This window comes from Drosophila mojavensis, unplaced genomic scaffold, assembly GCF_018153725.1.
Source record: "Drosophila mojavensis isolate 15081-1352.22 unplaced genomic scaffold, ASM1815372v1 contig_81, whole genome shotgun sequence".
In the NCBI taxonomy this organism is placed as follows: Eukaryota; Metazoa; Arthropoda; class Insecta; order Diptera; family Drosophilidae; genus Drosophila; species Drosophila mojavensis.
This window is the reverse complement of record NW_025318907.1, coordinates 8,071,150-8,096,248: the sequence shown is the minus strand read 5'-3', so window position 1 is coordinate 8,096,248 and position 25,099 is coordinate 8,071,150. Positions and strand designations below refer to the sequence as shown.

The 25,099-nt window shown below is 38.2% G+C and overlaps 2 protein-coding genes across 9 annotated transcripts in view; both read left to right on the top strand.

Annotated features, from left to right (window-relative positions):
* LOC6581042 (7SK snRNA methylphosphate capping enzyme bin3) overlaps positions 1–2,079 on the top strand; it is a 47,641-nt gene extending 45,562 nt beyond the window's left edge. For all 5 annotated transcript variants that reach the window (XM_044011275.1, XM_032730321.2, XM_044011277.1 and 2 more), the window contains 2 exons: positions 5–151; positions 575–2,079. In XM_044011275.1, coding sequence (XP_043867210.1) covers positions 5–151; positions 575–1,375 — 948 coding nt within the window. In that variant the 3' untranslated portion in view covers positions 1,376–2,079. The remainder of the gene's footprint in view (positions 1–4; positions 152–574) is intronic.
* A 1,819-nt stretch (positions 2,080–3,898) lies between these two features.
* Positions 3,899–21,685, top strand: LOC6581041 (phospholipase D2). 4 transcript variants are annotated; one of them, XM_002006794.4, is made up of 10 exons: positions 7,564–7,780; positions 8,830–9,215; positions 15,824–16,436; positions 16,621–17,161; positions 17,652–18,428; positions 18,490–19,799; positions 19,929–20,054; positions 20,204–20,541; positions 20,603–20,847; positions 21,160–21,685. In XM_002006794.4, the coding sequence occupies exons 2-10, from the start codon at positions 9,062–9,064 to the stop codon at positions 21,259–21,261; spliced, it is 4,206 nt and encodes a 1,401-aa protein (XP_002006830.1). In that variant the 5' UTR covers positions 7,564–7,780; positions 8,830–9,061; the 3' UTR covers positions 21,262–21,685. The 4 variants fall into 4 exon arrangements, with proteins under 4 accessions (XP_015020066.1, XP_043867125.1, XP_002006830.1 ...); XM_015164580.3 differs by lacking the exons at positions 7,564–7,780; positions 8,830–9,215 and adding an exon at positions 3,899–4,726; XM_044011189.1 differs by lacking the exon at positions 8,830–9,215 and having other exon boundaries at positions 7,718–7,780.
* The last annotated feature ends 3,414 nt before the right edge of the window (positions 21,686–25,099 follow it).

Genomic DNA, 25,099 nt, shown 5'->3' with positions numbered 1-25,099 from the left:
ACAGCCGGAAATCTACAACAACTACAAAAAGATCGAATTCTTTCCCAACAAGTTCCACGAGTATCTTCTAAGCCCGGAGGTGGGCTTCAGTCATAGCTACACGCTGGGCGTGCCTAGGCATATGAATAAGGGCTTTTGTCGACCCATACAGGTGAGAAAAATGATCTACTTGAAGAAGTGTGAGATCAGCGCAATAGATTAGATTATACGTATACCCATATTCGCCAGGGAAATCAGAAGTAGTACGATCAATACGGTCGATTAACAAAATGTTGTAAATGCTTCCAAATGAACCTTCTATATAACCCTTGCTTATTGTTAGCCTTATTTAAAAACTATCTGATCAAACTGACTTAAAGTCGCCTCTCTATACGAGTCTCATCGGTTTTGTACATTTTTTTATTAACAGCAAATGTTGTTATTACAGCTATTGCTAGAATTTTCCATATAAATTATTATAAATAATTCGCAAACCTTTAGATGTTTGCAAATTCGTTCAATTTATTAGCTCTCAAATCACTTTGAAATCCTTTATGAAAGTTCACAAACTAAATTTCCCGCATTTTCATTGCAGTTGTATGCCAAAGGCGACTACACGCCGAATCATGTGCGATGGAGCGATGCGTACTATCCGCAGACACCGTATGAGGCGTATCGCGGCATCTATGCCACGCTGCCTGTCCATCGAGCGGGTGGTGGGGGCAGCAGTGCGGGCGGGAGTCACGGAGGCCACGCCCAGCTGCATTTGCTGAGCAGCTCGACGCGTTCGCAGAACTACGATACGCCGCAGTATGCGGGCAGCGCCTCAGGCTCTGCCAGCTGCCGGCAAACGCCGATGTATCAGCACACGTACAACCCGCTAGAAACGGACTCGTATCAGCCCAGCTACGACATGGAGTATCTGAATCACATGTACGTCTTCGCCTCGCCGCTGTACCAGACCGTCTGGTCGCCGCCGGCCTCGTTGCGGAAGAGCTCATCGCATACGCCGGTGTTTGGCAGCGTACGGGATGCGGAGCTGGACGGAGATGTCAGCATAAGCGGGGGAGGCAGTGGGGGAGGGAGCTATCATCGTCACGTTTATCCACCCAATGATGACACCTGTTCACCGAATGCGAATGCATGTAATGCATTCAATTCCATAAGAGATGCAGACACGGATGACTCGAATCAGCTGCCCGGGGGCAGCAGACGGCATGTGTATGCCACGAATTGTGGCGAGAGCAGCTCCTCGCCCCAGGTGAACCATCATGAGGCGAGCGTCGAGTTTGCCGATGCCCTTATGGACGATGAGCAGAAGACGTTGGCTGTGGGCACCAGCGGAGGTGGAGGAGTGGGAGGAGGAACCGCTTACTGTGATCTGTCGGATGCCTAAAGTGCGTCTGGACGGTGGGCGAGAACGAAACACATTGTGTCAAAACAAATAGAAAAAAAAAAGCAAAATTCAAAAAGTATATACACATAAGTTATGAAATTTGGAATAACGTTAAGGGGTGTATTGCAGTAGTTCATTTGATTTTTCCAATATATAAGGGCATATATTTCTATATAAGTATGTATATATGTGATAAATCAAATCAACAATTGCCATGCATCGTTTTAGATCAATGTAATCACGCAAACGAGACGCTTATGATTTTTTGTAATATACAAATTGCAAATCTATATATATATATATATATTTTTATATATATTAACTTAATGGCAGTACATACAGTAGTACATATATACAAGTGCATATACATATACATAGATATAATTGAATAAATATAAACATACATAAATATTTATCGTAATCGTCGTATAAAAATTCGATTTGCTTCTTCCTAATCAAAAGTTTTTATTTGTGAAATTATCAATTGTTTTTCTTGTTGGCAGTTCAAATCTAAATTTAGATTCTCAATGTGAATTCTTTAAGCAATACCACACCCACACCCACATCCACACACGCACACACATGCAGACAGAAAAACACTATATGCAGTAGCTTTATAAGCAAATTTAATGTGCTATAGATTAATCATATATACTTATATATTTGTGAGAAATATCTGGAATAATAAACCGTATAAAATGTAACTATTTTTGATTAACGTATTTGGAAAACGCTGCAAGGGATCGCTGTAAAAAAAAAAAAATGAAATTAAAAACCCATTCAAAATTCAAAAATGTCAAAAAGCATACAAAATACAATTTACTACATTTATAAATAATTATAAATATAAATATATATACAAATATATATGCCTAAACAATTTATATGGAAAGTAAAATCTTAATGTACGTAGTCGATAGATTAGAGCATTAATACATTATTTTTTCTGAGAAAATGAAACAATTTATAAAGCTATTAAAAACGAAAACAAGAGAAAACAATTAACAAAATAAATCAAATATTATATGAAGAAAAAATCTACCAAAATATTTCATTTCAAGTTGATCCAAAAGGGACACCCTGTAAAGAGAACATTATTATTTCGATTCAAGCTCTTATCAGGTGTGTGCGTTTTTTTTTCCAGTGTAACCCTTATCACTTATCAAAAGCAGTGATTCTTATTATATTTATCTAGGCATTGTTATATGTAGAGGTAAGTATGGGCCCATTTAGCACAGTAATTGTATTGCATAACAGAATGTATAACTGTTATTAGGAACAGAACACGAAGTTCATGTATCACCAGTCTTGCCGGCTGTTGAGCTCCGAAATAAGTTGGGTTGTGGATAAAAGTAGGCTAAAATGTATGAAAATTGCTGGAATAGCGGCTAGTAGAAAAGTGGAAGAAACCATACGAAAAGTAGCAAATATATTTAACAAATTTTCATTTGTCATATTGTCAAATTTTTAATCATATTCAAATCAGAAATCAAACGTAATAGTGTGGCACACAATATGTAGTATTTCTTTTTTTTGTACATGGTATGATACAAATTTCGCCAATTTTGTTGGATCAAGTAACAAGGACACCAAAACAAACCACAAAACTAAGAAGTGGGCTAGTATTTCCACTAAGTATTTCTCAGTATTCTCAGTATTTTTTCTAACTACATATCCTCTAAGTATTTCCTTAATTTATTTGTTCCAAGTATTTCCTCTAAATATTTCCGCCAAGTATTTCCAGATCACATTTCACTTCACTGCACTGCGCGATTGACCTCCACCGGGCCTGGACGACTGAAGAAATGCTGCAGCTGCTGCCCTTTATATAGGGCAAATTTCACTCAAAGTCAAGATCGCTCTCAAATGTTGAGCCCGGCGACAGGTAGAGGTCGTTGCAATTGAGCTCTAAGTGACCAATGAGGGCTCTCTCTGCAGCTGCAATCATTCTAGTTTCTTTATACTAAAATATAAAACCAAATGAATATTTTATTAACAAATTAAACTATTTAACTATATAAAACAATCAAGCCCAAATATTTTATTGCTGAAATGAAGTTATTTATTATTAATTATTTGGAAAGAGTTGTTTTATATCGAATTATTTTCTCAAATAATACAGCTAAAAAAGATTTTTATTTTATTTAAGATCCACAGCATAGGAACAAATTTCTTTAATTAATTTTCATTTTATATAAGGTCAAGTAACTATTGTAATTAAGAACAAATTACGTATTTATTTATTTATTTAATGTAAATTTAATTTTGGTCTTATATATTAACGCAATAAAAATAGGAAATCAGGGTATAATAATTCTGTTTCATAACGTATTTGAAATTCATATTTTTAAGAGTTAAATTTTATATTTAAAAACTTCGGTATTCGTACCACTGTACCATTGCTCAGCTGTTCGATCGCCATTATGCTCAAACTCTCTCACAACTCGCTCCCAACCGAAAAGCTCGTGCTCTATGACGCTGGAACGAATACGTCGCGACGATAAGAAATGTCAAAGCTTGAATTAAAGTGCACACTTAGTGGAAAATACTTGAGCTGTAAAGTCGCAGACTTGATTACAAAAATAAAAAATTACACAATGCGGGCACCTCGAACGCTATGCTCTTCCATCACACTGCGCGTACTTTCTTTAAGATTCGCAACATGCAGCTGGCTCGCTCTGGCTGCCCTTCCAGTGCTCTCTTCCAGTTGTGCCAGCACGTTTTTGTTATTTTTCTTACGTTTGCTTTGTCAGTTATAATTTAGACGGCAAAGCTGGCGGCGGCCGCGGCGACTGCGTTCCGCTAAACATAAATATATGTATGTACGTACATATGTATGTATTTATTTTGTATTTACGGCAACAAGTTTTCAACTGGTGTTGAGAAAGTTCAACAGCTACGCGTGCGTCTCGGTCTCTCTCTCCCGCTCTCGGTCACACTCTCCTCTCGGCGTGTCTGTGTATGTGTGCGCGTCAATGTAACTGTGTTCGTGTTGATTGGGCATCACAACAATTTGGAAATTAAAATACAAAGATTTTCGTGCGCCTTTGCCGTTATGCCCCAATTGATTTCCACTTGCGAGCGTTTCGAAAGGAATACGACATCAAAGAGCGAACTAGACACCCATATAATTGAAACACATATTACATGCATACGTAATTCACAAACACACGCATATTAATTGCATATGTGTGTGTGTATATAATTGAAAGCAATTCGCATGAATCATGAAAACTTGTTCATAAAGGAATCTAACTTTAAGCAAATCGAACCAATTCAAAGGATATTCCGGAACCAGAATCTATTGGCACTTGACACTTAGCTTTTGGATATTACATTCACACCTGTATCGTAAGTTATATGTAGAAGATATATTTACTGTTAAGATGTTAATAATTTATATAGGTATGCCCAATCTACCATTGCATCTCTATCTCTCTCTTTCTTTTACTCCTTTAATCACTCACATTCCCGTTTCTGTTTCATTGTATTTCGTATTTGATTAGAGATTTGCAGCAAAGTTGTATCTGTGTATTTCAGCTATTGACTCATCATAAAGGCGTAATTAAAACAAATTTTAGCTGAGAATGAAAATACATATATGTAGATCAGATAAGCCAGATTTGTGTGTTTATATAATAAAATATATATTATATAATATAATATATATTATATAATATAAATGTATATGTATATGTATGTATAATCATATGTCTTTAAACGGAACATGCACTAACATAACAGCTAGTCGGAGATTTAGCAAAACCAATACACTCTTTTAGTTTGAGCAGATAAATTGCATTGAATAGCATAGACAACTGTCTGCTAAAGTATATATAAGTAAAAATTATCCAATTCAATGCCTATTATTATTATTTCTGTAAATCTCAGTTTCCTCTGCGGAGTAAAAAGAGTGTACTCACGGTTTAATGTATTAATATTTGTCAATATTTGGTACAACACATCTGGTATAACAGAAAGTAAAGTAAAGTGCTTCTGCTGATCTAATATTGTAAACCAAAAAACTATTTATAATAATTTACTCCTTTCCTTCTAGACCGCGTTTTAGATTTTGTTTTTGTGTTATAATCGAGAATATTTCGATTAAAGATACAAAATTTTTTTTTTATATTAGAAACGATTAGAAACAATGGATATTTGTACTAAAAATAGAAAATATATCAAAGCTTTTTAGAAAATTCTACTGTAACATCAAATCGAGAATGGACAAATTCTATTAGCTCTTTAGTATATTTGTATAATGACGACACCATATTATTAATTTTTCTTTAAAATGTCGTGATAATAATCTAGTTATAGTAAGTTAATAATTATACAGCGACCTATTTCTAAATTAGTGGTATAATGTCTATTGCTTTGTTTATAAAAACAAAACTATTGTCAGTTATGTTGAATGGATTACTGAATAGATTACAATAGTTTATTGAGGCTGTTAGACTCTGCGTAAGGAAGCAGAATCAAAGAATTCTCAAAAGGTTTCACCTAAGCAGGAGAAAACTGAAGACGAAGCAACAGTAATGCTAGAAATAGCTCAACAGACGAGGGAACTTGCTCACCTTTTGGATGCTAAGCTGATTATTAATAACCGGATAGCCTATGGCGAAGTATACGATAGAAAAATAAATCGTTAATTTAAATTCCATTTGGAAACTGACAACAATAGTTCAATTAACATTTGATCTTATGTAAACTGCGACTGGAATAAAAATGCTTCTGTCATCGAGAGCTTTTTTTTTAGGAATTAAAGTTTCCCTAGTTTTCACACAGGAATTATCAACGAATTGCTGTCTATATCATATATATATAGATTTACGTATCTGAATACGAATTAATAAATCACTTTGTAACACCGCTCACCGCTCTCTGACACAGCATGCCAGAGACTGTTTAATTCTGAAGGTAAGGTCATTTGCATTTGAAAGGTATTACACATATGATTGGCGAGAAGTTAGAGCGTCATAGTTGATGTCTTTGACAACTTGAGAGAAGTGATCCACCAGCATAGCTAGCCGATGATCTGCTGAAATCCAATATGCGAAATATACAAGAGACATATTCCGTATACACAGTAAATCAGAGTCGTAATCGGTATGTTAGGGGGTGTGCCACGCCTCCTTTAGTCTGACACCTCCACAATAACAATCGTTACCAATTTCAAGAGGATTCCGGGTAGATTATGAGTACTCCAATATCAAAATATATTTCTAAAACACAAGATATCGTATATCTAGAATTATTTGTTTAATTTAATAGCTATTGTTTTTAGCAGTTACCTGAAAAGTAATCCACCTGGTGGGTGTGTCGCCAGCACTTGAATGCAAATCGGAATCACTTGGCGCGCTCTTTTGTAGAGTGTTATATTTACTATGCATGCCTGTGTAAAAATATTCCCACAATTTTTGATTTGTTTATTTAGTTGCTATAATCTTATCAGAAATGTAATTATAATTTGCCGTAAGTTGCCGCGACTCATTTGTGACAACAATTTGCTATATATTCACGTAGCCTAAATGTGAATAACCAGTGTCGATTACACCAAAATCGAACGATTAGATAGAATTTCCCATACATGTGTACATGTATATACATGTATGTATACAGAGACAGGTACATACACATACTACATATATATAGAGAGCAAAAGCTATTGAAATGTTGCGAGGACTGACTGTCTTGAGATTAATTATTTGTATTCAAATTTCTATGGTGCCAATCCTTAAAATACAATTTAATATATGGCAAGAAAATAGAATTTCCCCATAGCGATCAGAATTGAGCTTTATGAAAAAGCTCCCTTTACGAGCAGCAACAAAAATGTTTAAGCTCGTTACGGCTGCGACCTTGGATGCTTATGGATAGCTCTTAAAAGTGAGCTTTATTTTAATCTCCCAACATTACTCAAATGTTGCCGCACTGCTCGCACTTTCAGTGCGCACTTTTGAAAGACTGTCAACAGCTGTTCGTCCGTTCTTGGTGCTGTATTTCGCCAGCAACTCCTATAACTGCTCGTGAGAGAGTGGATAGAGAGAGAGCGCGCAAAGTGACAGTTGTTAAAGAGCGCGCGCTCTTCAATCGGTTAAAACCTTAACCGTTTGGCTTGCCGCTACGAGCAGAAAAAAGCTTTGGCCAACGCGGCGGTTGACTGGTTTAGTTACTATTATTAAACAAAGTGACGGCAACGTTGATGCAACGTTTTGGCTACGCGCTCGCGTTCGCAACTCGAATCGATCGTTGATCGGGGCACGCGCTGTGTCAGTGTGCGTGCGTGTATGTGTGTGTTTGTGTTTGTGTGTATGACTGTGCGTGTCATGTGCATGTGAAGTGTCTCCGTTTTCTGCGCGCTATCTTCTTCGGTCGACGACTGTTCGGCTGTTGTTGTCGCAGGTAGAAAGAAGCAGACGTAGCAAAAAGAGAACAGCGTGGCAGCATTTCTCTTGTAGTTGTTTTTGTTATATTTTTTGCTTGGTCTTAAATGTCACTACGCGCTAAATATTAGCGTTGCGGCTTCCAGCAACGGCTTCTTGAAAGCTGCAACTTCCGTTAGTCACTGGCTCCGGCTATGGCAAAAGTAAACAATGGGCAATTATTATCAACAGACGTGTTGATTTCCCACCATAAGATTTTTCGGTTATTATTAACGGAACTATGCATCTGAAGCGTGCGTGAATCTGAAAGATGCAAAAATCCAAAATATTCGACAAAAGTTAAAAACACTGCAATCGCTTAATAAACAAAGTATATAATATATATGTATATGTGTGCAATTGTGATTACAACTGGAATTTGTTGTTGTTGCTGCTGCTGCTGCTGTTTACATTTACAGTTTTTTTACACCATTGCAAAATTTCCTTTTGTGCCAAAAGTTTGTTGTGCAAAGTTTTATGAGCTCTTTATATGTATTTGTGTATGTGCATACCTATGTATATCAGCGGCAAGTGGTTTATATTAATAACTAAATGTGCATATATATGTACATATGTATGTCCATACATGTGTATTTGTATAATTGTATAATAATTATTTCAATAATACATAAAAAGTATATATACCAAATATACGAATTAATTGCAAAAAAAATTCTATTCGTAATAAACAAGAAAGTTCGAATCAAAATAAGAAACCTGCATAAATTAGATAGCAAAAAGCACAAAATTCTTGATATGTAAAATCGAATTAATTTAAAAACTTCTTTTTGAGTTAGTGTAAAGGAAGCATTCGGTAGCCACAGATAATAGCAAAATGTTTAAAGCAATAAAAATTGAATTTGTGAACAATTAATCCATAATTAAATACAAAGGCAACGTGACCAATTATGTTTAGTTATAAAGAATAATAATTAGGTTTTGATGTGTTATTTAAATTGTCGCCTTGAGCCAATTTTTGTGAGACTCCATACATGTTTTATAATTACATCTATATTGTTGTTTAAATAGCTGGTGTAATGTGAACGACAACAAGAACAACAACAGCTGGAACAGACTTTTCGTATTGCAAATGAAAAAAAAAAAAAAAAAAACAGAAACATAAACAAAATGAATTTCTCTCGACGACAAGCCAAAACACCAAATAATAAATACCAAAAATACCAAATATTTAAACAAAGCTACAACAACAACCACAACAGCAAGAACAGCAGCAGCAGCAGCAGCAGGAGCATTGTCTAAAATGTCCCAGCCGAATGCACTGAGCGTCAGCAGCGCTGCCAGCGCAGAGGCGCAGCAGCTGCAGAGCGCGCGGACTGCGACGCTGACGTCAGATCTGCAAAATATGCGAGTGCAACGTCATCGCCGTAGCATTTCAGGACTGATGGCTAGCATGGGTAAATTCCATATTCAAATTATCATAGATTGTCCTAGGCAAATCTCCTGATAAAGTCCCAACTGAATGAGCGAAATGAAAGTGGATTAGCGGCGATTTTGTTGTTAATTTCCAGCTGATAAGCAGCATTACAGTTGCCCTAGCATTGGGGATCTGGTGTTATCCGGTTATCCGATCTAAAATTATATGTACTATGACGAAATGCTTCTTAAATATTCTGTTCCTCGGGTATTTGTTGCTCCTCATAAAAGAGAAAAATATCATTCAAAAACTTAATGAACTAGATATTTTCGTCGAACTCGAAAACAAGGTAATTAGCTAATTAGAAATCGAGGAATAGCAATCTTCAAGCCAGTTCCAAGTATTAGAATATTCGCAATAATATAATATATTATCTTAATATACCGCTATTAGAATATCTTTAACTCAACATATTCCCAAAAGTCTCAGCCAACTGCAATTGGCTTTTGGCCACAATTTGTCAGCACTTTTGTGTTGACTGTGCTCCGAAGTTTCTCATGATTAGATCATTGCACAGAGAGCGTTCCAGGTGACACCGGCATGCTAAACCTGCCTTCGTCTATGTTGGACCAGTTTTGTTTTCAGCTTCGAGCGACTCTTGTTCATTTGCTAGAACTGTTTCACTGTAGTAGTTGACCGGTTTGATAGCCGGTTTGCTTGTGAAAGTGAAAAAGAATTTTTTGACTTTTCTTTGTATGTTTATGTTGTGTGGGTGTGAGATGCACACAACAATAAATGTGAGAATTTATTCAAATATAGATATAACCAATGTTGAAAATTTAGTTAACTTGGCAAACCAAATACATTTCTAACTGTCAGGCCAACTGTGACTACCCCCTTTCCCCCTATCTCTTCGTTTATATATAAAGGAAAATCTCTCTTTACCTGATAAGCCTAGATATATGTATAGACACACAGATGGGCATATCTATAACAAAGTTTGTTATCAGCAATTGTCAATTATCAGCGATTATAGTGTCATAAAATGCTGATAAGCTGCCACATGGGCCACATTTTTAGTGTATTATAACATCTATTTAAAAGTTTTCAATAACTCGACAAAGAAAAAAGGCTTGGAAAACAAGCAAATATTTAAGTTCGCTTTTTATATAGATCTGTGGAAAAATGGATAATATATACAAGACTGAGAAGTAAATTTATAATTAATATAAAAATAAGCATTAAAAGAATATAATTATATATATGCATTTTTTTTTAATAAACTAAAGTTTTTAAATATATCAAAAACATTTTCAGCTGGAATTTTAAAAATTATATTATATAAAAATATAATCAATAATTATTGGTAACGAAATCTTGACATATTGATATTAATCAAATTATTGATATCGCCTTAATGAAATTATAATGATATTAAAAGCATTAAAATAAAAATGGAATGCAATAAATAACAAAGTGACATGTAGAAATAAATAAAAAGTAATCATGATTAAAATGAAATTAAATATGAAAACAGTTCAAAGAAACAGTAACCAAAAATTAACTGCCATCAGCTCGTAGTGTTTGAGGAAAAACATAAAATAATTATTTTCATTGAAATATTATTAAGTATTTTTATATAAAAATGGAAAGTGAAATAAGTAATTTTCCGTTCAGGGAATTTCTTAATTCATACTCATGTTCGGCTCGCCTAGAGATTTTTAAAAAACTTTTTAAATTTATTTAGACATAATGCTTCGAATGCTTCTACTCGTCTCTTTATCTTATGATTTCCTTTGAGTTCATTCTTAATGCAAGCCATTTTCATTATACAAATATCTATTTCCGACTTATTAGGCGCTATATAATTTTCCATTTACACCACCAATTTACAAAGCAAATATTTAGGCCTTGCAAGCCAGGTTATATACTTATATATATTATATAACCCTGGAGTTTGGTCGTTGCTTTCGCCTCACGTGCCTACGAAGCTTTGCGTGTTATTCGAGACGCTCCCCTTGCCAAAAGGGGGGCGTGGCAACTCTAACGGCACCATTAGCAAATTATTCATAACGCTCAAGTCACAAAATTGTGAATGCAGCCCACGTTACAACGAGCATTTGCTTATAACTTTAGACAATGGCGAATCACTGCAACAGGAAGTTTCGATTTCTTTCGGCAGTAAACAGAGAATCGGGTTGAAAGACCTGCTAATTGCAGTCGATACATATATTTTTAGATATTTTTATCATACTACCTCACACACAGAACCTCAAATCAAATCAATGCAAATCGTTCGAAGCATTCAATGTGAGTCATGCAATGCAGCAAATATTTTGCAAATGTACTAGAAAATAAAGCCAAAAGTCTGTGACGTCTGTTGTACTGAAAAAAAAAACAACATAATAAAAATTTTAATGATAAAAAAACTACAGACTTAGTTATAAAGTTTGCATACTACAAGCAAATTGTTTTCTTCTTCCCTCTTCTTTGCTGATAAACATTTTGTTTTTGGCGCATACTTTTATTTTTATCTTTTCCGCCTTTTCATATATCACATCATATATTCTTATCAGAAATTGCTGCTACGCGAGCTTTATTAACTTATCCACAGCAACACTTAACAGACCTCATCATCGCCAGCCTGTTAAGATGTGTGAATGAGCATTTAGCAACGGTTTAAGCAATGAAAGTGAAAAGACGTCACGCTGAGAGCTCATCAAATATTTATTTAACGCGACTACGACTACGAGATCTCCTGATCCCTTCGAAGAACTTATGTTTCAATAATTCTTCGATCTTTTTCTGTATTCACATGCACGCATAAAAACTCATTTGTAGAAAAACTTTGTTCGTGGATGGACTATTGTAATTAATGACACTCATATGTGTATTGTATATTAGCTAACCACAAGTCTTTAATATTCGAAATATGTTTATTAAAAATTTGATGATTTAGGGCCGGTATCCCATATATAACAAAAACAAAATTTTATATATAAATGACAAGAAATAAAATTTTATAATTCACTTTAAATATATTTTTAAATCGATAACGGTAATAGTTTCTGAAATCGTGTTTAGTTAAAATGTAAGTAACTGGTAATTCGTAATAATATATTATAAATGCCATTTCAATATCATCAACTTATAGATATCACAATTCTCAAGACTCCCAAATATCAATTTACCGACGTTTTGAATATTCGATTCAACCTATGCATGTGCAAGTGTGCAGCTGGACCTTATGTGACATTGCCATCAGTTTTTTACGTAATCGTAATTAATACCTATTACAGCCGCAGGTGTCACATGCACTATCCTCAAGTTCCTCTGAAAATAAATAAACATTGCACAGAATGTGAATGGTTAAGTAAAAGCAAAGTTATAAGATATTCTAGTTTAAGGAAATTGTTCAATTTTGACTGTGGAGGATCTCCGGGTGGTGACTGCTCAAGTTTGTCTAAATATATTTTCAGCAGCTGTACCCAAGAGTGTAATATTTCTAATATGCTTTGTATTCAATATAAGAAGTTTGCAATTGATGTCTGGAAGCTTGAATTTATAGTAATTGAATAGATTTATTCCTGAACCTATCGAATCGGGAAATCAGGGCATGATAGCTTTGGTAAAAGGCAAAAAATCGATAACCATTCCCGTTTATATCTCCAATATCTCTCAAAATTTTACATATACATACATTCATGCGTATCTTATATAATTTTGATTTATGTCATATTTCGGATACCGACTACACGTTTTATGAAATTCCCCTTTAAAGGTCAGATGCAAATATAGTCAATATGCGAATGAGTTGGCATTTTTGTATAAAATATTGAATATTCATGTGCTGAAAGTTTCATTTAATGCCGTTAAGTCAGTCACAATATATTAAACAAAATGGTTAGCGTCTTTCTATGCACATGTGTGCACACATACACACACTCACGCTTATAATCATGTACTGATCAAGAATGTATACATCTGCTGCCACGCCTGCAATGTACATTTCATCAAACTAAGATAATGAGCATTTCCTCTAGATCCACTGACTAGCTGTAATAAAAATTAAAATCGTGTTTTGAACCCTATTAAACTTAACAACTTTACAAGATATTTTATGATCGAGGCCTCAATGCCAAGAAACAGCCTCTACGATAAACTGGCACACAAACTAGCAAGCATTATTGCTCAGTCGAACTTGAACCCAGGAAGACAGTGGAAAATATATATAAATATATTTCAGTATGTTTGCGTAATGTTAGGAATAATAAATTTCCAGCTAGACACCGCCTTTGTTGCTTTTTGGCTGATAAGATATTAGAGACGATATTTATATAGCGAAACGAAGTCGGAATGTAAAAAAATAGCTAATTCACTATAAATATCAATTTTCTTATTGATAATTTCCCGCAAACGAATCGGTGGTGCCTGACTACTGCATTCCTACTTGATTTATATATATTTTTGGTATTTCTTTTATTATTTTAGTTCTTAGGCGATCTAGCTTTAATCTGTCTCATTACCTATCTAATAGCTTAATATATTTATTTAGTTGTCATATATTTTCTTTTTTTATCAGTATCACAGGAGTAGCGATCTCATATACATTTATTTATTCGAATCTATGTTATCTATCTATATGTGTATCTACTCCATATATCATAGCTCAGCCAAATACTTTGATTGGAACCTAATGGCAAGTGTGCTCAATGTAATCAAACCCACAAAGGTTTCAACTGTTTTTATCTGTGAGAAGCAAATGGAATAGGGCTATCATTAGAGACCTTATGGGGGAACTGAATTTTATATTTATTGATTTAATATAACTTGAAATTGCATTTATCAGACATTAGAGCATAATATTACGCATGCCAATTTTTTGTATATATTATATCTGCAATACTTTAAGCTAGTAAAACTTTTACCTTTAGAAAACTTAAGTCACGTCGATTCGGTGGATTTGTTTTTGATAAAAATTAAATATTTTTTATGGTCTATGTACGCTCTTATCAAACCAGACCAAACCCCCTTTATCAGCTTGAAAACGTATATGTAGTACCTTTCAGCGTTTGCCATATGCGAGCCACAAATAGGCCTTGAATTTTGTAGCTGTACGATAAAAGTCACAGGCACTGGCACAGTCCCTGATACAATTTTAAATTTGTATAAAATTGAACTCAACAAAGAAGTAAATTCTGACTAAAATCGTAAAATATTTAATAGGAGAGACAACTATTCCTATCGAAGTTCTAAAATGGTAATACAATAATAAATAAATACCAAATTGTTGAATACCTTAATAGACATCAAATGAAATGTGGTCAAATTATCTTAAAACTTATAAATATACAATTTGTAAGATTAAGTATACTCAATAGGTAAAGTGAAACAAGTATATTTGTTTTGACTCCCATTATTAGATTTAGCTAGTCCACTTGTAGCATGACACTCCAATGTGAGTATTTGGTTAAGTTAAAGTCTCTAGTGTTTGACATTAATATTTGGATGGATTTGGCCATGACCTACAAATATTTCCAATTCTCTGAGACCGACGTGTTCACACAAATGGACAGACAGCTCCAATACGGTTCAGGGTATCTCCTAGTCGGGAAATCGCGACTAGAGTCCTTTTATTTGTTATCAGTAGCATACTTGACTAATTTGAAGTATCATTAAATTAAATAAATAAAGAAAACTTTTGCACAGCTCATGCTGATACCCCTTTCCATTTGATAGATATGCAGATAGAGTTGAGTAGTACAAGCCGGCAATTCTGTGTGCTTCGAGCTGCCATCAGTACTCGTGCACTCACGCTTAAGAGCTGAGCAAAGTCGACACGCTCGCATTTAGTTGAAACAATGAACAGAATTTAGCTAATTAAAAGTGAGCAAGTTACGCGAAGAAACAAAAACTACTCGAGTAAATATGAGATAAGGCTGAAACAATTTATATACTAGTATGTGGGCGGCGGTCTGGTCTACTACATAAAGTGGGTTGCATAGCTCTTATAGTAAAGTGTACCTTACGCTCACGCCCGTCAGAAATATATAATTATATTACATAATTTTTAGATAATTTAATTCAACCTCCACGGTCACTTCTCAAAAGAGATTATAATAGTTGGACCATCGCCATCGGGTTTTTCTTTTATTTTTGGACAATAGAACTTTTTATTTATTTTTATTTACATATACTAGCTAAATCAGATAGTCCTGAAACACACTTGCTAAAGTCCCCAATGGTCAATACTGAAGTTAACGACTGATAATATTTTATATTATTGTGATGATATTTTGTATTATTATCATATTACTAACTTCTTTATCTACATTTTTGGAGTGATTGAGAACCGAACAAAGAGGCTGAGTCATCAAATGCTTTTAGCGATACTGGTCCCATTACAGATACCAATTTGTTGAATTGCGCTCATTCACTGAAAATATTTAGGGTCCCCGTTAACAGCTTGAAGTACTCTGTTCAAATGGTTTTTGTATATTAGACTTACTATATTTAGAAACCGTTGTAGTCTGACATGATTTATCTGTGCTTTATCTTAACACCTTTCTTTGAGTCAACTTAAATTCTTTTTGCAACATATGCATATTGATATTTTATTAATATATTCGTTCTGGATTTCTATTACAGTTGAGTATCCTGCGGATGACGTATATAGACCCAGTCAGTATGGCGGTTATATCAATCGTGGCTACGATGATTTAGATAGTTCCTTACTTTTCGCACAATTCGAGGCCATGAATGATGCTAGGAACAGTGGGGCCGTGCCGCCCTACACGGCCCACGGTCATTGCGATCCTCTGGCGGACGATGATGGAAACGATGGGGCTGATTCCGAGCATCACGATGATGGGGACGATGTGTTCAAGGACTGCGTCGACGATGCCATAGACGAGAATGATGAGCAGGCGCATCACAGTCGCTGCCTGCCCGAGTTTCAGTTCTCGATGGTCGATTCGGAATATGACGAGACGCTGGCGTTTCCTGATTCCGTAACGATCTTGTCGACTGTGGGCGACAAGCCGGTGCTGGTGGAGCGCAAGGAGACGGACGACGATGATGAGGAGTTCGATGACGAGAATAGCGTGCTCCTACGCCAAGAAATACCCTTCATCAGCATCTATGGGACGAGTGTGAAGTTCAACTCGTTTCAGCGCAAGGTGTTCATACCGGGCCGAGAGATTCATGTGCGAATTGTCGACACGGAGCGGAGTGTGACGACTCATCTGCTTAATCCCAATTTGTAAGTGTGATTGATTGATTCATAGGCAATTCCGAATCGGTCTAGACTGACTAACAGATCAATTCGAGATCTCTTGATTGACGGACTGACTGACAGATGTCTAAGAAAACTGAGCTATTGCACTTTGACTGATCAAATAGTTTTCCGATGATTGATGAAGAATATTTTGACATCTCGTTTACAGATACACCATCGAGCTCACGCATGGCCCTTTCAAGTGGACCATTAAGAGGCGCTATAAGCACTTCAATTCCTTACATCAGCAGCTTAGCTTCTTCCGCACCTCGTTAAATATACCGTTTCCAAGTCGAGCGCACAAGGAGAAGCGCACCACCTTGAAGGCCGCTGCGAGTCAAATGGCCGATGAGTCCACTTTGAAGGATCTGCCCGCCCACACCAAAGTCAAGCATTCCAGCACCCCAATTAGCAATAGTCAAAATCGCACCACCAACAACAACAACCTCAATAATAATAGCAGTGGAGATGCAGCTGGGCCTGGAATCGTAGCCAATATCATCAGTCCCACGCACAGTTCCATTCTTGCCAGTTTCACGCCGCGTCGCAGTCAAAGGAAACACAAGAAAAAGAAGAGAAAACTTCCACGCTTTCCCAATCGTCCGGAAAGCTTGATCACAGTGGAGCATCTACCGGTGCGGATCAAACAACTCGAGGACTATCTGTATAATTTACTCAATATTAGTTTGTATCGATACCATCATGAGACGGTGAGTAGACTGAGAATGAGTTATTTAACTGTAGAACGATTGACTTGGACTAAGACAAGATATTTACATTAAATGAATGTAATGTTGCATAATGAATTCTTAAGTTAAGATGGGTTAAGGTAGGGTTGGTTGGATAAGCTGGCAGATTTTAGGTTAACACGAGAGACTTTATCCCATCCATGAGTACTGCTAAAAGTGCACTTCTAGATCAACTGAAATTGATAAAGTAAAAGTCTTAGTCTTGGACTAACGCCTTAATGTAACTGAATTTAAACATGGCTGAAATGTGGCTGTGTTTGGCTGGCTTAGACTAGTTCGAGTTCGTTTGTTGCATTTGGTAAAGTGTGGTGAAGGTTTGGCTAGGATGTATGTGAGATCCTTTTCCTGAATTGAGTATTTGTCAGCTTCTTTATTGAAACTTTAATCTCTAAAAGCTACGATTGACATCAGAGATGGGTTCAGTCTAATGTTTTTCGCATTTACTTTACAGCTTAACTTTGTGGAGGTGTCCAATGTGTCATTCGTCTCAGGTCTGGGCATCAAGGGCAAGGAGGGCGTCATATTGAAGAGGACGGGTTCGACGAGGCCGGGCCAGGCGGGCTGCAATTTTTTCGGGTGCTTTCAGCGCAATTGCTGTGTGCGGTGCAATTACTTCTGCTCGGATGTGGTCTGCGGGACATGGCGCAGCCGCTGGTTCTTCGTGAAGGAGACGTGCTTCGGCTACGTTCGGCCCACAGACGGTAGCATTCGAGCGGTCATTCTGTTCGATCAGGGCTTCGACGTCTCCACGGGCATCTACCAGACGGGCATGCGCAAAGGCCTGCAGGTGCTCACGAACAGCCGCCACATTGTGCTCAAGTGCTGGACGCGGCGCAAGTGCAAGGAGTGGATGCAGTACCTCAAGAACACGGCGCACACCTACGCTCGCGACTTCACCTGCCCCAACCCGCACATGTCGTACGCTCCCATGCGCGCGAACACCCAGGCTGTCTGGTACGTGGATGGAGCCCAGTACATGGCCGCCGTGGCAGACGGTCTAGAGGCGGCCACGGAGGAGATCTACATTGCCGACTGGTGGCTCAGCCCCGAGATCTACATGAAGCGGCCCGCTCTGGACGGGGACTATTGGCGACTGGACAAGATCTTGTTGCGCAAGGCCAAGCAGGGCGTGCGGGTGTTTGTGCTGCTCTACAAGGAGGTGGAAATGGCGCTCGGCATCAACAGCTACTACAGCAAGTCCACACTGGCCAAGCACGAGAATATTAAGGTACGACATGTGCTTGAACTCGAAGTTCCTTAGTCCCATATCCATATTCGTATTCCTTCAGGTCATGCGACATCCGGACCATGCGCGTGGGGGCATCCTGCTGTGGGCGCACCACGAGAAGATTGTTGTGATAGACCAGACATACGCATTTATAGGCGGCTTAGATCTGTGCTACGGTCGCTGGGACGATCGCTCGCATCGGCTGACGGATCTGGGCAGCATTTCCACGGGTTCCGTTTCGGGGAGCACGCGACAGACGCCCAGCGGGCTCTTCAACAGGGACGACGAGGACTCGGCCTTTGGCTCCCGCAAGTCCTCGCGCAATGCTCACTATGAAACGCCAACCGCCAAGGAGGACACCAGTACTCAGCCAGCTCACGAGGAGCCCAATTCGCCGGGCGTGGAGCTGCGAGTGCTAAAGCCAGGAGACCGCCTGCTCATTCCAGACATGCTCTCGGCAGCCTCCAGCGAGCTGGCCCTGGAGTCCACAGCGCTGGAGGGCATGAAGCTGAACACGCCCGAGCTGGAGCGCAAGAATATGCTGGATCGCCTGAAGAACAATGCAATGAAGGGCGCACGCAAGGGCAAGGACTTTATGCAGCGATTGACCACGAGCGAAGTGACGGAGAGCACAGAGACGGAGCCGGAGGCAGGAGCAGGTGCTGCCATCTATTGCATAGAAACAGCTGAAACAGAGGTGAGCAAAGAGGATATGGCACAAACATCCAGCTCAGCAGCAGCAGCAGCAGCTCGAGATGGAGCTGGAGCTTGTACGGGGTCTGGAGCGGAGGCTAACACACAGATACATAGCGAATTTTATGGCCAGGCAAAGTATTGGTTCGGAAAGGACTATTCTAACTTTATACTCAAGGATTGGATGAATCTGAATGCGCCCTTCGTGGACATCATCGACCGCACCACCACGCCCCGCATGCCCTGGCATGACGTCGGCCTCTGTGTGGTCGGCGCCTCCGCTCGCGATGTGGCCCGTCACTTCATACAGCGCTGGAATGCCATGAAGCTGGAGAAGCTGCGGGACAACGTGCGCTATCCCTATCTGATGCCGAAGAGCTATCACCAGATTCGACTCAATGCGCAGTTGCAGCAGCTGCAGCAGCGGCGTCAGCAGCGAGTCACCTGTCAGCTGCTGCGCAGCGCCTCGGCCTGGAGCTGCGGCTTCATCGAGCCGGATCTGGTCGAGCAGAGCATACACGATGCCTACATCGAGACAATTACGAAAGCCCAGCATTATGTCTATATAGAGAATCAGTTCTTTATCACCATGCAGCTGGGCTTGGGAGTCTCGGGAACGTTCAATGTGCGAAATCAGATCGGGGAGACACTCTTCAAACGGATCGTGCGTGCCCACAAGTGAGTTTATAGGATGTGTAGAATTTATAGGATCTACAGGTCTGTCATATCTAATGTCTATACATAGAATATTATAATAATATGGATAAGCTATCTTAATCTGACCTAATCCACCTAAATCCGTTTCAGGGAACGCAAACCGTTTCGTGTCTATGTGATAATGCCGTTATTGCCAGGCTTTGAGGGAGATGTGGGCGGCAGTACGGGCATTGCAGTGCGTGCTATCACCCACTGGAACTATGCATCCATATCCAGGTTGGTGTCTAGCGTCACTAAAGTAAGGAATTCCATTCTATATCGTATGTAGTATACATATATGGAAATATGGAAATTCCTTGCATACTCTCTTACAGAGCTTTTGTTATCTCTCTCCCTAACTGTATCTCTCTTCGTTTCTGTTGCAGAGGTCGCACTGCAATTTTGACACGCCTTCAGGAGGCGGGAATCACACAGCCCGAGAACTATATATCCTTCCACAGTCTACGAAATCATTCCTATCTGAATAATACGCCAATCACGGAGCTGATCTACGTCCACTCCAAGCTGTTGATCGTCGATGATCGTGTTGTAATTTGTGGCTCGGCGAATATCAACGATCGCTCGATGATTGGCAAACGGGATTCGGAAATCGCTGCCATTATCATGGATGAGGAGTACGAGGACGGACGCATGAATGGCAAGAAGTATCCGAGTGGCATCTTCGCTGGAAGATTGCGAAAGTATTTGTTCAAAGAACATCTAGGTAGGCTATCTATAGATATGCTCATTCATGGATAACTCCTATTGATTGCTCTCTCTTCCAGGCCTATTGGATCCGGATAGCTCGATGCGCTCTGACCTGAACATTAGCGATCCGATTTGTGATCAGTTCTGGCACAATACCTGGCGTCGTATATCGACGAGAAATACGGAGATCTACGACGAGGTTTTCAAGTGTATTCCGACGGATTTTGTGAAGACCTTTGCTAGTCTGCGAAAATATCAGGAGGACCCGCCGATGTCGAAAACTGAGCCAGAGTTGGCCGCCAAGCGGGCAACGGAAATTCAGGTGGGACTTAACGTGATGTACCAGAGAGTTACTTAGAAAAATTATGGCACAGGAAATGCTACACAGAGAAGCGTGGGGGAGAAAATTATAGAACTAGAATTACTTTAGAATCTCGCTTAAACTTGGAGCAGCTGCCCACAATTTGTTCTTTTTACATAACCTCATATTTGATTTTCAATTTAAGGTAAATTAATTGCCACACAAATGAAGAGTATATCTCTCCAAGGTCAATTATTTTTAAACCGATCTCATGAGTCTTACTTGATTTAATTTTTTATAATATTTAGATCATTTTCTGAAATATATTTCTAGGGTCATCTGGTTAATCTGCCGCTGGAGTTCCTCAACAAAGAGGTGCTAACGCCGCCCGGAACCAGCAAGGAGGGCCTTATACCTACCTCTGTATGGACATAGTCTGCCAAAAGTCTTTAAGACGTAACGTAATTTAGTGAAATTATCAAAACTGGTTGTAAGTACAGTTGCCACCAAAATTATGGATGCGCATTTTTAGGTTAGATTTCTATTTATGCAACCCACCAAAATGCGCTTAGACCTTAGACCTGTTGCTGTTGCCAAGTCAAGTCAAATGAAAAAGGAATTGTACATACATTTATATACATGCATAGAACGTACATATATAATATATATAATATTGTTTGTGTAGTCGTCTGTGTTTTGCCTTACAGCTAGTTAATTTATTTTATGGTATATCGACGTTCCCCTATTACGATTAAGTTTTGTTTATTGTTAATGTTTGTAATTTTAAAAACAGTATTCTAGACAAACTAAAGCGCAATTAAACAAGTTTTTAATAAAAATTCGTAAATATCCTAAAATACTTGGAAAACTAACGATTTATATTTTATATTAAAAAATAATAAATATATACTAAAAATATACTTTACGGTAAAGGCTGCTGTCGAAAGTACTAAATGATCTCAAAACATATGCGACGACCTCTTTCAAAAGCTCATTGCTTTGCTGACTGTATGCTAAGCGACAGAATTAACATGAACATGTTAACTGCATGGAATGGGCACTGAGCACTGTTAAAAGGCGTGAGCAACGAGCACAATTGAGTGATGATGGAAATATTTTAACAGTGCTGGGTGCTCAGTTACGTTAACACTTTCTGATAGCAGAGAGGCCGTGTTAATTAACGTCCTATAGAGAATTCATTCATTTTTATTTTGAATTCCGAGCGCACAACGTATTTTCTCTTTCTCTTTTAGGTTCTTTCTATGTTTTTGCTGTAGATCATTCATATAAATACAAAATTATTGTATTTATGTAATTGAAAAATAAATATGTATGTATCTTCTAATACTGCATTTCGATCAAATTCTAATGATTTTCAATCAGCATCAAAAACCAACAGTAAAATGTACATACCTCGCTTGAGTCACTGCAGCACTTAGGGATTCATAGCTCACTCTTTCTTTCCTCGTCTCTGGCATTGCATTTGCAATTTTCGATTTACTAATGCAGTGCGTTTTCTTTGCTCGATCGGTGCAGTCACGTTGTTTGCCGTAGTTAATTTGGGAGCGTGTGTGAAATCAATTCGAAATTGGGGAAAAGTTAAAAGTATCGCAAAAGCTACAAATAATTGCGTGTAAGTGTCGACAGTTTTTGGTAGAGCTAATTTCTGCATTTGGCCATTTCTTTGCATTGGTTTTGGTTTCTGTGCTGACAGAGAGAAGTTGGAAGCACAAAGTCAAACTATAGCAACAATAACAAAAACGAAGCTAGAAAACAAGTTCTGCTGCTCACACATACATATTAAGAGATAGTGCGCTCTCTAGCTCGTTCTCTCTCCAAACCTAGCGAGTGCTACACTCTTTGTCAGAACCGTTGCATCACAAAAAGCCGACACACACATACATTGAGACACATCATTACACACACAGAGGGAGACAGAGAGAGAGAGAGAGATTGCTCATGTAACGTAATAAAAGCACGTGTTGGCTTTGATTTTGCTGCTGGTGTTGTTGTTGTTGGTGTTGTTGACTTTGCTGCTTTTTCTTTACGTTCGTTTTATTTTGATGTGTGTGTGTGTGTGTATATATGTATGTATAATTTGTATTCATGACGTGATTTGTGTTGGTGACTGATTGAGCGAGTGTGTGTATGTATGTATGAGTGTGTTGGTGTTTGATAACAGACGTTTTATGTGTGAGCTTGTGTTTGTGCGATCTCTGTCTTGCTCACGGGCTTACTTGATTTTTGTTATTGTTTGCTTTTGAATTGACTTTGCATAATTATTGAGGCGAATTCGTGTGGGCAAAGGAAACTGCAACTAAAAAGCGTGGGCTTTTATTTTTAGAGCATGATTAAGGAAGTGCTGCAGTAGGTGCTCTATAAAATGATAAACCACCGGCAAATGGGCAAGGAATGTGTGCGAAGTCAAGCCAAACAGCTGTCTTGTTTATATAACTACATACCTAACGGTAGTTGAAGTGTCCATGATAAGTGAATCATGAAGTTGAGCGGAGGTATACAAATTGGAAATGAAATAAAAATGAGAGAAAATCAATAAAAATTAAAACAAATAGATTTTTGAAATAAAATGTAATTGTACTAAATTTATAAATAAGTCAAAGTGTGAATACAACAAAAAAGCACAGAGCTTGCATGCAATTAAAAATAAATAAATAAATAATAGCAAAATCAGCTAATCAAAAATTTAAATTCAAAACAATTTTTGTCAGACAAGCTGTAGATTATAAAATTTAAGATAAGACCAAATAAGAATTGGCTTGAGCTGTTGATCTACTTGATAGTCGTCCATTGAGAACCCGTTCCTTTGCTGATTGCTTATACTCCAATTCTCACGCTCATATCAACAGGTAACAGATATGATTAAGATACAACATGATTCCACAGCTACGTTTTTCCACCCACTCGGCAACAACGACGCCTATCGTGGCGTGTTCGAAAACTAAATATTGAACTTCCAACAGAAAAAATGAAAAAACAAAAACAAAATACAGCGTTTGGGCTTGTGGCGCAACAAGCAGCAACAGCAGCCGCACAACCGGCTTCCCTAAAGACCCCACCTTCGCATGCCCCCTTGGCCCCTTGGCCCATTGGTCCCTCGGCCGTGCGTCCGACCCTCTGCTCTAACATACTATGCCAAACCTGCTGCCGCTGCACAGAAATCAAAAGTGAACATCGCTTCGCTTGCATATTGCCAGCGTCTGTCTGTGGTCGGTCGCCCGACCTCTCCGAGCCTCCACGACCAATTCGCTACTCGGCGTAAAAGGCAACAAAAGCAACAACACGAAAACATTGTTGGCGTCGTCGGATTTGGTCGTCGTTTGGTGTTTTGGTGCTCGTGCGTCGCCACGAAGTTGCGGTCGTTGCTCGTTGGACGCTCGTTCTTGTTGACTTCGCTCGTTTCGTGCTGGCTGCTCGGTTCTAGTTGGCTAAAGCTCTTCGTGTGTCGGGCCCCACACCAATGCGGCGCTCGTCGCGACAGTCAGTCGCAGGCAGAGGCCAGCAGCCAAAGCAACGCAGTCAACGGGGGCAGTGAGAGCAACGCGCAGTTTTTCGAGCCACTTTGTTTCACGCAATTAACAACAGTGCGACTGACATTTTTTACATGGCAATTAAAACAACTGCAACGAATGAATGCGAAAACGAAAACGAAAACACAAACAAAATTGATATTGTGTGTGCTTTTCTTCTTATTAATAGACAACTTGGCCCCGGAGAGCAACGCATTGATAACGTCACATGAGCGACAAAGAGAGCGATAGAGAGAAAGAGTGTAAGAGAAAGAGAGTGTGTGTGTGAGAGAGAGAGAGAGAGGTACGAGTGCTCGTGCGTGTGTATTGGAATGCATTTAGTTAGATTCTTGGGCTTTGTTGTTAAACAAATGTCTGATTTGTGACTTTGTTTTTATTGTTTCGGTCTCGTTGTTTCAACAAACATAAAAAAAAATACACACAACACAAAGCTCGAGAGACTCGAGAACCGGTTAACTGTTTGCAAAGCTTGCAAAAAAGTTTTGTTCGCTTTTGGTTTGTTTTCTGCACTGCAAATGCAAAGGCAACAACAAACGGAAACGAATAAAAATCATAAGAAAATTAGCAGCCATTCATAATGCAAAGTTAATGAAAATTCAATTATAAATAATTGCTTTTAATAAATGCTGATCAAATGCAAAATGCAAAACTGCAAATTAAAATTGTGTCAAAAAAAAAAAAAAAAAAAAAATAATAATAATAAATAAAACAAAAAATTTATTATA